The following is a 16,238-nucleotide window of genomic DNA, read 5'->3' on the forward strand; positions in this document are numbered from 1 at the left end:
AAATGAGTCCTTGTTGGTGCGGGGGGGGGGAGGTGGTTGCAGTGTCCTTGGTGCCGAGTAGTATCTACAAATTGAGGCAGTCTGACAGTTGTCTGTGCCTCTGGGACCGTTGCAGAACAGGCTCCTGGTCAATGATCGGTAGGTTTTGGGCTGCCTGAGGGTTGGCTGGGTCCAGGGCGGCCAGTGGTGTGGGCAGGATGGTGTCTGGCAGAGAGCGGGTGTAAGTGTGGGGCTTACACTTTCATGGGAAGTGGGGCTCTCTGGAGTGGTGGAGAGAGGGTGTCACCTCCCAGAGGATCCTGGATGGGCCAGGGGTACCCAAGGTATGAGGACTAGACCCCTGCTTGTGCGAGGTCCCTGGTAATGACGGTATTCTTACATCCATTGAGATATCTGACGTAGGCGTAATTTGGGTTAGAATGGGGGAGGTGCACCTGCTTGTCCAGGGGGTAGATTTGTGGCTCCTCATGTGTTTGCAGAGGAGTACTGATCGCAGAGACGTCAGCCACACTGGCAGGAAGATGCCAGTCACGATTTCCTCGGAAAGGAGAAAAGGTGTTCATGAGGGGTTTGATTGGAAGCCGTCCACAAGAGTGACCGTATGGTGTGGAGTGCCTCGGGAGGGCCTCTTGCTGTAGGGTTATCTCCTCTGCTTCTGCTCTTCAACAGGGTGTGTTCTCCTGGTGTTCTGGTTTCTGCGGTGGTCCGCTGCTCCTCGGAGTGTACAAACCAAGCACAGACACCGCCATCCTGATTAAAGATCCATGGTTGCAGGATTTTAATTTCTAAGCACTGTTGGCTCCTCAAACAGGCCATTTAAGGAGCTACCAGCATTAGAACTGAGCTGTTGAACCCTTTGGAGCAGTGAGGTGTCTCCTCTCTCCTGGGTCCACACCAGAAGCAGTACTGCTGTTGCAGCAGTTCATGCAGCGCCGCCATTTTTGTTCATTCATTATCTTCCAATCACAGGGTTCATTGTCCCTTTTATTACGGCAATAGCCTTTAAACTTAGATTTCTGCAGGAACCATGTGTAACTGTCCTGTTGTTATCAACATATTTTCATGGATGGGTGTAAAAATATTATACAAGGTTGTTACACAGTGTCCAAATGTTGAAAACGTTAGTGGGGGTGGTATATAGGCCTCCAAATAGTAGTGTAGAGGTGAGGGAAGGCATAAAAAGAGAAATTAGAGAAGTGTGCAATAACGGAACAGCTGTCATCATGGGAGACTTTAATTTGCATGTAGATTGGACTAGCCAAATTAGTAAAAATACTGAGGAGGAGGAATTCCTTGAATGTTTACGGGACGTTTATCTAGACCAATATGTCAAGGAACCAACTTGGGAGCAGGCCATTTTAGACTGGGTATTATGCAATGAAAAGGGGCTAATCAGCAATCTTGTTGTACGAGGCCCTTTGGGTAGGAGCGATCACAATATGATCGAATTCTCACTCGACATGGAGAGTGATGAAATTAAAACCGACACTAAGGTCCTGAATTTAAATAAAGGGAATTATGATGGTATGAGACGGGAGTTGAGTAAGATTGATTGGATGGTGTTTATGGTGGAGTTGACAGTGGATAGACAATGGAAAGCATTCACAGATCTAATGGAAGAATAGCAGAAATTGTTTATACCGGTTTGGCATAAAAATAAACCAAAAAAGGTGACTCAACCATGGATAACAAGGGGAATTAGAGACAGCATTAGGTCCAAAGAGAGAGAATATCAATTGGCCAAAATATGTACCAAATCCGAAGACTGGGAACAGTTCAAGATGCAGCAAAGGAGGACAAAGGGATTAATCAAGAGGGCAAAAATAAATTACGAAAGTAAGCTTGCAGCAAACATAAAATCTAACTGCAAATCCAGAGTAAGTCCCTTGCAGTCAGAATCAGGGGAATATATAATGGGGAATAAGGAAATGGCAGACCAATTAAATTCTTACTTTAGTTCTGTTTTCACAAGAGAGGATACAAATAACCTACCAAGGATGTTTTGAAACATAGAGACTAATGCAAGGGAGGAGCTGAAAGAAATCAGTATCTCTAAGGACATGGTCTTGGAGAAATTGAAGGGATTGAAGGCCAATAAATCCCAAGGGCCTGATAGTCCACATCCTAGGGTACTTCAGGAAGTGGACATTCAGATAGCAGATGCTTTAAGAATTATTTTCCCGAACTCGATAGACTCAGGATCAGTACCCATGGATTGGAGGATAGCTAATGTTACCCCACCATTTAAAAAGGGGGGTAGAGAAAAAATGGGGAATTATAGGCCGGTGAGCCTTACATCAGTAGTGGGCAAAATGATGGAATCCATTATTAAGGATGTAATAGCAGAGCATATGACTAGCAGAGAAGGGATCGGACAGAGTCAACATGGATTTACAAAAGGTAAATAGGGCTTGACAAATCTATTGGAATTCTTTGAGATAGTGACAGGTAAAATAGATGGGGGAGAGCCAGTGGATGTGGTGTACCTGGACTTCCAAAAGGCCTTCGATAAGGTCCCACATAAACGACTGGCATGCAAAATCAAGGCTCATGGGATTGGGGGCAAGGTATTGATGTGGATTGAGAACTGGCTGGCAGATAGAAGACAGAGAGTTGGGATAAACGGCTCATTTTCTGAGTGGCAGGTGGTGACCAGTGGGGTGCCACAGGGATCTGTACTGGGACCCCAGCTGTTCACAATTTACATTAATGATCTAGATGAGGGGATTGGATGTAATATCTCCAAATTTGCAGATGACACTAAGCTAGGAAGGGTTGTGTGCACTGAAGAGGGGGTCAGGAAGCTCCAGTGTGATTTGGATAAATTGGGGGACTGGGCAGATACTGGGCAGATAAATGTGAGGTTATCCACTTTGGTAATACAAACCGGAGGGCAGATTACTATTTGAATGGCAATAGATTGGGAGATAGGGAAGTGCAGAGAGACCTAGGGGTTCTTGTGCACCAGTCACTGAAGGCAAGCATGCAGGTACAGCAGGCGGTTAAAAAAGGCAAATGGTATGTTGGCCTTCATATCAAAGAGGGTTTGAGTATAGGAATAAGGATACCTTACTGCAGCTGTACAGAGCCTTGGTGAGACCCCACCTGGAGTATTGTGTGCAGTTTTGGTCGCCTTATCTGAGGAAGGATGTTCTTGCAATGGAGGGAGTGCAAAGGCGATTCACCAGGCTGATACCTGGAATGGCAGGAATAACTTATGAGGAAAGATTGCGCAATTTGGGATTGTACTCGCTGGAGTTTAGAAGATTGAGAGGGGAATCTCATAGAGACATATAAAATTCTGGCAGGACTGGACAGAATGGATGCGGGAGGGATGTTTTCAATGGTGGGGGAATCCAGAACCCAGGGCCATGGTTCAAGGATAATAGGAAAACCATTTAGGTCCGAGATGAGGAGGAGTTTCTTGACCCAGAGGGTGGTGAATCTGTGGAATTCATTGCCACAGAGGGCAGTAGAGGCAGGTTCATTGAATATATTTAAGAGGGAATTAGATATATTTCTTCAGTATAAGGGAATTAGGGGTTGCGGAGAGAAGGCGGGGACAGGGCACTGAACTTTAAGATCAGTCATGATCCCATTGAATAGCGGAGCAGGCTTGAAGGGCCGAATGACCTACTCCTGCTCCTATCTTCTACGTTTCTATGTTCCATGAATGTTGTTTAAACGCAATGTTTGAATCTATCCAGCAGTATCATGGTGTTAATCACCCTTTCAGCTATGTCGCATTGCAGCATAATATTTAAAATATGGTAACAGGTATACCTGTCAGATTGGTGACAAGCTGCCAGCTATGAATCACTGCAGGATGCAATGTGATGTTTTAACATGCTACTTTGTGGCTCCTTAAGTGAGTCGGCAAGATGTTAACCCATAAACAGTTCCTTTCAAATGCAATCAAAGTGACTCACATTGTCTAGGATTCAAAACATCAGAAAGTGAGCTCACAATCTATGACAAAATAAAATAGCTTGTTACTCTGGAGCTTGTTGTGAACATTGTTTCATAGCCTCCTGGCCAGAGTCTTGTCCTTGTCACTTATTGTGTCCAAGAGTCAAAAGCTGTGTTCTTTATTTTACTTCAATGCTTTTAAAAGTTGATTGTAAATACTACCCAACAGAAAAAAAGTACATCTGCTTAAAAATAAAATGCATTTTCAGAATTTCTGGCATAAATTTACAAGGTAAATTATTTTTTTGCCAAAATATTTTTTTGAAGTGCCTCTCCAGCTATGTAGAGTACGGTGAAGAAACAGAAAATCCCCAAAATAGATGTGGCTGATGGAGTATGGCATACTCCACACCAGGAGTATGCCAAAGCTTTGGGTCAATCTTGCAGCCAACTAGGTAGATGTGATTCCTCCATCATGATTGTTCAGGTAGTGGAAATCTATCCCAACAGAAATCACAAATCACAGAAGTATGAAATAAAATCATTCTTTTAAAATATAAGAGGGATAAATTAACACAAAATGTGTAACAACAAATTTGGTCAGTTTTTATTTTTGGCACTCAATACTGTAGAACTATAAAATTTGGATATGGCATCAGTACATTGATGAGTTTGGTAATCACAGCCAAGTCTTTCCCTTGCCATATCCTCTCCAGTCCAAAGATATATAAACAGAGGTCTGGGAGTGCAGTGCTGCCATGTTCCATTAAGTCACTGTGCTTTAACCCATTACCCCCTGACCTCCCCCATCATGTTTTCTCATGAACCTCAATCCTTGGATACCATTCAACTCCCTGATATCCCCACTTCCTGAACCCTTTCCAATTTCATAACCGTTGTGTAGCCCTAGCGATCAGCCACATTAGACCTTTAATCACTTTAAGACATCCACACATCTCACATGTTGCTGGCCCAATTCCAAGGCAGGTACGGAGGGAGGAGTTTGGGCGTAACAGCCTTTATAGGGATTTCCGGGAGGGAGGACTCACAGTTTCAGGGGGTGGACCAGCTCATACAATACATGCGTACAGTGATTGCACCACACCTTGTTCTTTTCAAAGCCAAATGTTGGCCTCAGCTGTTAAATAGTGATGGCTAGTTATTTTGTCACTGGCGTAATATAAGAGAAAAGCATCTCATCTGAAGGTATAGTATTCAATCAGAAAAAGGGGCATATGTTACATAAAATTGTGATACAAATAGTTTCTGCAAGAACCTCTCCATAGCACATGTGTCATGTAACTCAGAGTAGGTTCAGTGAATGTTCCAAATTGTATATTGTCGGCTTGATTTCATGTGGAGGACCACTCATGATCAAAACAGCTGATGGCCCGGGGCCCACCACATCAAACATATCATACTGACCAGGAACACCATGATCAATCCTGATGTTGGATTCTTCAGCTAATGTTTTTCTTTGGAGTTATCTTCAGAACCATTGATGAAAAATGAATGTGTTGTCTTTTGTCAAGACAAGCCAAGTTTATTATCATCTGATTACAACCTGATGAAACAGCATTCTCCAGTCCTTGGTACAAAACATGCAGACACACAACCAGGCATAACACATACAGACAAACAATACATAATATTCAAATATACAAGTAAATAAATAAATATTGTTTCATGAATATGAGGGTCTCAGATGGTAATAATGAGCAGTTCTTTAGGTTGTTCAGAAGTTGCACTGCTCGTGGGAAGGTGGTCTTTCTCAGTATGGTCTGATATTTCATTATCTCTTTCCTGACAGGAACAGCTGAAGGATGCTGTGTGTGGGGTGGAAGGGGTCCTCAAGGGATATTGGCAACTTCTTCAGACAATGATCCCAGTAGGTCATGCTGATGGGGAAAGGGAGACTCCAGCGAATCTCTCCAGCACTCCTATAGTCCTGTGAATTGACCTCTGATCCATTTCCCTGCAACAAATGTACCACTCTGTGATGCAGCCGGCCAGGAATAGAGCTCCTGTAGAAGGTTAACATGATGGTGGCCGGTAGCCTTGCCCACTTCAGTCTTCTCAGGAAGTGCAGTCGCTGCTGCACCTTTCTGACACGTGAGGAAATGTAATGTGTCCATGATAGGACACTAGTTAAGTGAACTCAAATGAACTTTGTGCTCTCTACTCTCTCTACTACAGAGTTCTTGATGTGTGATGGAGGGTTGTCATTCCTAGTCCTCTTGAAGGTGTAGGTGTGTGTTTGTGTGTGGGGGGGTTCAGATGTAGGTCAGGCAGGATGCAGAGTAAAAAGGGATAAATAATTAACATAGAAACATAGAAACATAGAAGATAGGAGCAGGAGTAGGTCATTCGGCCCTTCGAGCCTGCTCCGCCATTCAACGAGATCATGGCTGATCTTAAAGTTCAGTACCCCGTCCCCGCCTTCTCTCCGTAACCTTTAATACCCTTATACTGAAGAAATAGATCTAATTCCCTCTTAAATATATTTAATGAACCTGCCTCTACTGCCTTCTGTCGCAATGAATTCCACAGATTCACCACCCTCTGGGTCAAGAAATTCCTCCTCATCTCGGTCCTAAATGGTTTGCCTATTATCCTCAAACCATGGCCCCGGGTTCTGGATTTTCCCATCATTGGGAACATCCCATCTGCATCCATTCTGTCCAGTCCTGCCAGAATTTTATATGTCTCTAAGAGATCCCCTCTCAATCTTCTAAACTCCAGCGAGTACAATCCCAATTTGCGCAATCTTTCCTCATATGTCATTCCTGCCATTCCAGGTATCAGCCTGGTGAATCGCCTCTGCACTCCCTGCAAGAACATCTGACTTTAATACTTTAATTAATCTGACAATTAATACTGACTTTAAAAATACCTAATTTGCAGACATATTAGGGGATTGCTTATTAGATTCAATAGCATCTGAGCATTCCATGATACCTTCTGTTAATTCTAGAACATTGTAAATTTAAACAGATGTACTATAAAACAGTAAGTAGCTGAAGCTAATTGTAAGTAATACCAAAATATTCTCTTCCATCAAGGGTGATTAATCATACACAGGAGGCAGTACTGCTACAGAAATTAGTCTGATTTTAGCATGTACAATTCACTTATGAATTACATCAGAGTTATATTATCTCACATTCTGTTTCATTATTTTTCTCAAAAGCAATAAATAAAGTACATCTAAATGCTAAATATTTCAATTTGTACTTAAATCTACCAATGCTTATAAGATTTTGTTAGCTGTAAATTGCTTTTGGAGCCTTTACACTTGACAGGTTAATTGCTTTTATTGATTGTCTTATTTTGATGAAAATGCTTTGATTACAGAGGAGCTGATACATTCCCATGTAACTCACTGGTGGTCCCCAAATGGAGAACGTCTGGCATTTCTGATGATCAATGACTCCTTGGTACCTAATATGATAATCCCACGTTTTACTGGTAATCTGTATCCAAAAGGAAAACAGTATCCGTATCCTAAGGTAAGACATATAAAGATACCTTGAAATATATTAAGGAATAATGCTTAAATTTGTGATCAGAGTTGTAGTGCAATCAAAGTTGTTGCAAAGTGTGTGCAATAAATTCAGTCACATAAGGTCTAATTGCACTGAAGTTGTCAGTCTGATAATAAAAGAAAATGAAATGTTATTATTTTTGAATTCTGTGGAAAGATAGAAAAAGAAAGAACATGTGTCGTCACTTTCTGAAATATTCTGTAAGTACAGCAATTTTATTAAAACCACAAAAGTAAACTGAGTGCAAATTGAAAGTATGCTTTGCCCTTTTGAGTCTGTTTACATAGACTTAAGCTAACTTTGCGAAGCAGCAATTGTCTGTGACTTTGACAAGCAACTGAAGTGAGAAAGGTTAGCTGATTTTACAAATATTCTTTCACAGAGGCTTTGCAAAAATATGTAAACCTTCCTATCAGGACCTTGTGAAATGCACTTTATTGCTTGCAATCAGTCACTAATTGTAAATTACATGGGCTGTTTGACAAGCCGTGACAGAATCTACCTTGAATGTTTCTGAAATCGGTGCGGTGCTCAACCTGGTTACTTTGATGCCAAACAAAGAATGTATAGTGGCAGATGATCAATTTTCACTGATCTAAATATTTAAAACACCCCATGTAGAGACTGTTAAAGTCGTCTTAAGCCATATTACAAAAGCAGATACTGTAAATCATCCTGTCAAATGTTAGACACTTAAGCTTTTTGAACAGATGCACCACATCCAAGTGCAAATGATCTTTACAGTCAGAATTTTTAATCTTTAATACAAAATACTGTAGGTAACAAACTTATAGGCTTGAGAATAAAATATGTGCACAAAGAGCAATGCAGCCAATGTTTCATCATATATGCCTTCAAAAAATTCTAAGAACTTTTCTACTGTAGCAGTGCCGCTGACTCATGCCATGTATATTTTCCTGTACATTTGAAGAAGGTGACTCAGTTGATCTGATTTTTTTTCTTGTAAAGAGACCAGTAACTTTCCAATTACAAAATGTCATTATCTCCTGAGTAATTCTATGGTTGGAAGCCATTTCAGCGGTTGAAAAAAATCTTATAAAAGTCTAGGCTTTGCAGAAAATCTTACCGTAAGTCTTGTCAACTTTGGGAGATCAATGTGAATGTGGAAGTCATGAAATTACTGGTGAGGTTCATCAGCAATTTCCCAGTTGCCCTCATATTAATGGAGACACAAGAGAATGCAAATGCTGGAAGCTAGGACAAAAATCAAAATCCGAGAGGAACTCAGCATGTCAAGCACCATTCATGGAGTGTTTCAGATCAGAACCTTGAATGAGTACTGAATACTCATATTAAAGGTGGCTGAACCAGGTTCAGTCATCCCCATCTCTAATTATACTATGGATTAAATGATAACCAAATACACATAACATTGATTTACCAGCTTAATTTTTCATTCTATGATGCAAACATCCAGATATTCATTGGTAGAGTTGAATTATAAAATATGTCTCAAAATATCCTTTTGAGTTAATCCCATACTGTAAAATGGCTGGATGGCTTGGAGTTTGTGAAATGTGTTCAGGAAATCAATGCATAGAGGTACCAATGAGAGAGGATGCAGTACTTGATCTCCTATTAGGGAACAAGGCAGGTCAGGAGACAGATGTATTTGTAGGTGAACATAATGTCATTAGCTTCAAATTATTTATGGATAAAGATAAGTCTGGTCCTCTTGCTGGGATTCTAAATTGGAGGAAGGCAAATATTGTGGAAATGAGAAAGGATCTAGGAAGAGCTGATTGGGATATGTTGTTTTATAGCAAAGGTGGAATAGGTAAGTGGATGACCTTAAAGGGAGAAATCTTCAGTGTGCAAAGTTTACATATTCCTGTTACAATTAAAGGCCAAGTTACCAGGCATAGGGAACCCTGGTTTTCAAGGGATATTGCTGATCTGGTTAAGAAAGAGGGAGATGTATAGCAAGTATAGGCAATAAGGTACTTGAAGAGTACAGAAAATATTTAAGAAATAAATCAGGAAGGAAAAAGGAAGCTATGAAGTTGCTCTGGCAGATAATATGAAGGTAAACCTGAAGGGTTCTGTAAGTATATTAAAAGAATAGTAAGGGACAAAATTGGTCCCCTAGAGGATCAGAGTAGTCGTCTATGTGTGGAGCCTCACGCAATGGGAGAGACCTTAAATGTTTTGTTTTGCATCAGGAAATTGGCAATAGTGCATAAGAAAGGAAGGGAACAGATGGAGATTACAGAGGAAGAGGAGCTTTTGTGGTGGCACACCACTAGGCAGGCGAACTGGCCCCACTGGTAATCCACGCAGCAGGGCAGCCGGCCAAAATGGCGCTGTCGGGGCCATTTCCCCTTCTTCTCAGCACAGGGCTCAGAAGCCCGAACTGGGGGAGCACATGACGCCCGGGTGACATCAGTGCCCCGCAGTGCGGTTCTCAGCCGGGTCCAGGCTGTGAGTATAAGTCCAGCCCAGCAGCCTGCAATAAATCAGTTCTGCTCATTGAGCTCAACCCATCTGGTTGTGTGTTCTTTCAGTAGCAGTGTAGCTGCCGCTACACTTGGTGAACCCAACTGGTTCAAACGTCTTTGAACCCATAATGAGCGAACCTGGGATCAGTGCTATTGCCATCAAGCTTCCTGAATTCTGGGTTCAGGAGCCGCAGACCTGGTTCAGCCACACGGAGGTGCAGTTTCACCTCCGCCAGATTTCATCCGACATGACCAAATTCTACCATGTGGTCACCGCCATGGACCAGGCCACCGCCAAACGCATGCTGCACCTCGTTCGGCACCCACCCACCGAATACAAATACAAGACCATCAAGCAAGTGCTCTCCGGATCCCTCGGACTATCCAGGCGCCAGAGTGCTGCTCAGATGCTGCACTTCGATGCCCTGGGGTACAGTTTCCCGATGGAGCTGATGGACCAGATGCTCGCGCTCATAGGTGATCACACCAACTGCCCACTTTTTGAGCGCATTTTCCTCGACCATCTGCCCGAGGACATCGGCCGTTACTGGCCCAAGAGAAGTTTACCGACCTGAGGAAGGTCACTCAGAAGGCCCATGAGCTATGCCTCAAGCAATTCCCGGAGGGCTTGGTGGTCCAGCAGGTCAAAAGGCATGGGCATGACCATGCCAAGCCTGCCCCTAGCATTGCGGTAGAGCATCCGGCCCCTGGTGGCATAACCAGGGCCATGGCATCCGCTCTAGGCCTCTGCTTCTACCACCAGCACTGGGGAGCCAAGGCTCGGATGTGTCATCAGTCCTGCTCATTCCAGGGAAATGAGCAGGCCAGCCGCTGTTAATGGCTGTGGCGGCTGGCCAAGGACACAGCCTCCTCTACCTGTGGGACTCAGTTAGTGGCCGGCGGTTCCTCGTCGACACTGGGACCCAGATCAGCATCATCCCAGCTACTGCCATCGAGTCCAGGAACAGACCTCGAGGACCTCCCCTCCATGTGGCCAACGTAACAGAGATCCGGACGCATGGAGACAAGACAGTCCATTTCCAGATCAGCCGACGAAAGTTTTTGTGGAGATTCACTGTCTCGTCCCTTCCGACTGCCATCCTGGGTGTTGACTTCCTCCTCGCCCACAGACTTCTGGTGGACATTCGGTGTAGGCACTCGGGGGATGCCCGTACTTTCCAGGCCATTCGCCTTGGCACCTCCCACACAGAGCAGCCACAAATGGCCATGATCAGCAAGCCCAGAGATGAGTTCCAGCAAATGTTCCACCACATCCCCACCCAGGGCCCACCGGTTCACGCAAAGGCATGCCGGCTCCTGCCTGACAAGCTCCAGGTGGTGAAGGAGAAGTTTTTGCTTCTGTTGGAGCTAGGGATCATTTGGAGGTCCAACAGCCCATGAGCCTCACTGCTCTGCCTGGTCCTGAAAGCCTCTGGCAGCTGGTACCCCTGTGGAGACTATCGACGGCTCAATGAGGCGACAATTCCTGACCGTTACCCCATCCATCACATCCAGGACTTTACAGCCAACCTGCATGGTGCAAGGGTTTTCTCCAAGGTGAAACTGGTGTGCGGGTATCACCAAATCCCGGTGCACCCTGAGGACATACCCAAGATGGCCATCATCACTCCCTTCAGCTTGTTCGAATTCCTTCACATGCCGTTTGGGCTCAAGAACACCGCTCAGACCTTCAAGTGCCTCATGGACTCAATGGGCAGAGACCTGGATTTTGTCTTCATTTGCTTAGACAACAACCTAATTGCCAGCAGGGACCGGTTGCAACACAAAACCCACCTGTACGCCCTCTTCTCCTGGCTGGCCGACTTCGGCCTCACCATCAACCCAGGCAAGTGCCAGTTTGGGAAAGAGTCTATGCAGTTCCTGGGCCATATCATCACGGCTGAGGGAGTCACACCCGCCACTACAAAGGTCGCTACTATCAAGGAGTTCCCACGTCTGGACAATCTCAAGGGGCTGCAGGAGTTCGCGGGTATGGTCAACCTCTACAACCGATTTATCCCAGGAGCTGCGCGCATCATGCAGCTGCTATTCACCCTCATCGCAGCCAAGCACAAATCGCTCACATGGACCCCAGAGGCCTGCAGTGCATTCGGGGTCACCAAGGATGCCCTCATGAAGGTTACCATGCTCGCACACCCGCACACCGACCTGCATGTGGTGCTCTCCATCGATGCCTCTGCCACAGTTGTCAGTGCCATCCTGGAGCAGCAGGTGAATGGACAATGGAAGCCACTGGCATTCTTTAGCCGGCTGCTCTGCTCACCAGAGCACAAGATAGCTCTTTTGACCATGAATTACTGGATATGTACCTGGTGATGCAGCATTTCTGCTATTTCTTGGAGGGGAGGACTTTTACCATCTTCACTGACCACAAAGCCCTCACCCAGGTACTCGCGATGGTGAAGGACCCCTGGTCGGCCCACCAGCAGCGTCACCATTCGGCACAAGGCCGGGAAGGACAACGTGATCGCCGATGCACTTTCACGACTGGCCATCTGCGCACTGACGCCTAGCCTCGACTTCGACCAGCTCTCCCGGGACCAGAAGTCCGACGAGGAGTCGTGAGCCTTCAGGACTGCAATCATGGGCCTGCGGTTCAGAGACCTCCCGACTCTAAGCGTCAGAAGCACTGTCCTGTGCGATGTCTCCATGGGCATCCCGCGGTCATTGGTTCCCCAGTAGTGGCACAGGCACGTCTTCCATCACATCCATGACCTTTCGCACCCATCCATCAGGTCCACGGTCTGGATGGTGGCAGAGCGGTTCATCTGACACAGGCTGCGGAAACAGATTGCGGGCTGGGCCAGAACATGCACCCATTGACAAATGTCCAAGGTAAACAGGCACACCAGGGCACCCATGCAAGAGTTCGAGCACGTCCGGTAATGGTTCAGCCACATTCATGTGGACATAGTCGGGCCCTTACCCATTTCCAGAGGCAACCGTTACCTGTTCATGGTGGTAGACCGCACTACTCGTTGGCCTGAGGTGATCCTGATGCCAGACTCCTCCACAGACTCCTGTTCCTGAGCGCTGTTGCACGGTTGGGTCGCCCATTTCGGCATTCCGAATCACCTCACCAGCGATCGGGGTGCCCAGTTCACCTCTCCGCTCTGGGCACAGCATGCCACAGGTTGGGGATCGAGCTACACCGCACCATGGCCTATCACCCACAGGCGAATGGGCTAGTCGAGCGTCTGCACCACCACCTTAAGTCGGCACTTATGGCCCACCTAACCGGTTCCGACTTGGTGGACGAACTACCTTGGGTGCTCCTAGGCATCCGCTCCACACCAAAAGAGGATCTGCAGGCATCATCAGCTGAGCTGGTCTACGGCGCTCCTCTGGCACTTCCTGGAGAGTTCATCAACACGCCTCACAACCCCCAGCGGTCGCCGCACGAGCTGCTTCCCCACCTCCAGGCCTGCTTGGACTTATTCGCAACCCCACCTCTGCCCAGATATGGCAAACGGCCATCTCACATCCCCAGCGAGCTGCTTTCCGCAGAATACGTTTTTATCCAGTGGGGCCCTCCCTTGGCACCTCTGCAGAGAACCTACGAGGGGCCGTACAAGGCTGTCCAGTGTTCAGGGTCTATGTTCACACTGGACATCGGTGGCAGGTGGGAACTGTTTACTGTGGACAGGCTGAAGCTAGTGCACCTCGACCCTACCACACCAGTGATTGTGGCCCAGCCCAAGAAGCGAGGCCACCCAGCTAAAAAGGACATTGGCGCCAGTTCTGGGGGGGGATGTGTGGCGGTACACCACTAGTCAGGCGAACCGGCCCCGCTTATAATCCACGCGTTGGAGCAGCTGGCCAAAATGGCGCCATTGGGTGTTTCCCCTTCTTCTCAGCACAGGGCTCAGAAGCCCACGCTGGGGGACCACCTGATGCCCAGGTGACGTCAGCAGCCCCCCCCCCACCATGCGGTTCTCAGCCAGGTCCGGGCTGGGAGTATAAGTCCAGCCCAGCAGTTTGCAATAAATCAGTTCTGCTCACTGAACTCAACCCGTCTGGTTGTGTATTCTTTCAGTAGCAGTGTAGCTGCCACTACACTTTCTACCTTACAGTGAATAAAGGTAGATAAATCACCTGGGCTGGATATGATATCCTCTTGGACCTTGAGCGAGACTAGTGTAGAAATTTCAGGTGCCCATCTGAAATTTTCAAAATGTCCTTGGCCATGGGTGAGGTGCCAGAGGATTGGAGGGTAGACCATGTTGTCCCATTGTTTAAAAAGGGCTCCAAAAATAAACCAGGTAATTATAGGCCAGTGAGCCGGATGTCAGTGCTGGGTAACTTGTTGGAGGGAGTTCTGAGAGACAGGATATATAGGTATTTGGACAGTCAGCATGACTTTGTGCATGGTAGGTCATGTTTAATGAATCTTGTAGAGGTTTTCAAAGGAGGTTACCAGGATGATAGATGAGGGAAGGGCTGTGGATATTGTCTACATGGACTTTAGTAAAGCCTTTGACAAAGTCCCACATGGGAGATTAGTTCTCAAGGTTCAGTCACTGGGTATTCAAGGAGAGGTTGTAAATTGGATTCAAAATTGGCAATGTGGGAGAAGACAGAAGGTGATGGTTGTTTCTCAGATTGGAGGCCTGTGATTAGTGGTGTGCCTCAGGGATCCATGTTGGGACCATATATCAATGATCTGTATGATAATGAGGTGAATTAGATCAGCAAATTTGCTGGTAATGCAAAGACAGAAGACATTGTGGACAGCGAGGAAGATTTTCAAAGCTTGCACAGGGATCTGAAACAACAGTTAATGATTGGACACTGAGGAGTCTGGAGAAGCAGAGAGATCTGGAAATACAAATACATTATTCCTCGAAGGTGGCATTGCACATGGAGAGGTTTGTAAAGAAAGCTTTTGGTAGCCCTCAAAAATCAAAGTATAGAGTGTTGGAATTGGGATGTTATGTTGAAGGTGTTAAATACATTGGTGAGGCCAAATTTGGAATATTGTGGGCAGTTGTGGGCACCTAACTACAGGAAGGATATCAGTAAGATTGAAAGAGTGCAGAAAAGATTTACTAGGATGTTGTCAGGTCTTCAGGAGTTGAGTTACAGGTAGATTAAACAGGTTGGGACTTTATTGCTTGGTGCAAAGAAGAATGAGGGGAGATTTAATAAAGGTTTACAAGATTTTGAGAGGTATAGACAGAATGGATGCGAATAGGCTTTTTTCCACAGATTGGGGGAGATAAATGTGAAAGGTCAAAGTTTTAAGCTGAAGGGCGAAAGGTTTAGGAGGAAGTTCTTCACTCAGAGAGTGATGGGAGTGTGGAATGAGATACTATCTGTTGTGGTGAATGCAAGCTTGATCGTGTGTTTTAGGAATAAATTGGACAGATACATGAATGGGAGAAACCTGGAGAGTTATGGAATGGGAGCAGGTCAGTGGGACTAGAGGAACTAAGTGGGCTGTTTTCTATGCTATAGGGTAACAGAGGAACCACTGACATGGTCTTTGCCCTCAGACAGCTCCAAGAAAAGTGTAGAGAACAAAACAAAGGACTCTACATCACCTTTGTTGACCTCACCAAAGCCTTCGACACCGTGAGCAGGAAAGGGCTTTGGCAAATACTAGAGCGCATCGGATGTCCCCCAAAGTTCCTCAACATGATTATCCAACTGCACGAAAACCAACAAGGTCGGGTCAGATACAGCAATGAGCTCTCTGAACCCTTCTCCATTAACAATGGCGTGAAGCAAGGCTGTGTTCTCGCACCAACCCTCTTTTCAATCTTCTTCAGCATGATGCTGAACCAAGCCATGAAAGACCCCAACAATGAAGACGCTGTTTACATCCGGTACCGCACGGATGGCAGTCTCTTCAATCTGAAGCGCCTGCAAGCTCACACCAAGACACAAGAGAAACTTGTCCGTGAACTACTCTTTGCAGATGATGCCGCTTTAGTTGCCCATTCAGAGCCAGCTCTTCAGCGCTTGACGTCCTGCTTTGCGGAGACTGCCAAAATGTTTGGCCTGGAAGTCAGCCTGAAGAAAACTGAGGTCCTCCATCAGCCAGCTCCCCACCATGACTACCAGCCCCCCCACATCTCCATCGGGCACACAAAACTCAAAACGGTCAACCAGTTTACCTATCTCGGCTGCACCATTTCATCAGATGCAAGGATCGACAATGAGATAGACAACAGACTCGCCAAGGCAAATAGCGCCTTTGGAAGACTACACAAAAGAGTCTGGAAAAACAACCAACTGAAAAACCTCACAAAGATAAGCGTATACAGAGCCGTTGTCATACCCACACTCCTGTTCGGCTCCG

The 16,238-nt window shown here is 45.8% G+C and overlaps 1 protein-coding gene across 1 annotated transcript in view; it reads left to right on the top strand.

The window, feature by feature from the left end:
- Window positions 1-16,238, top strand: part of LOC138762464 (inactive dipeptidyl peptidase 10-like) — a 497,046-nt gene that overhangs the window by 334,630 nt on the left and 146,178 nt on the right. The window contains exon 7 of the mRNA XM_069936223.1: window positions 7,264-7,418. Coding sequence (XP_069792324.1) covers window positions 7,264-7,418 — 155 coding nt within the window. The remainder of the gene's footprint in view (window positions 1-7,263; window positions 7,419-16,238) is intronic.

Source organism: Narcine bancroftii, chromosome 4 (assembly GCF_036971445.1).
Source record: "Narcine bancroftii isolate sNarBan1 chromosome 4, sNarBan1.hap1, whole genome shotgun sequence".
NCBI classification, from domain to species: Eukaryota; Metazoa; Chordata; class Chondrichthyes; order Torpediniformes; family Narcinidae; genus Narcine; species Narcine bancroftii.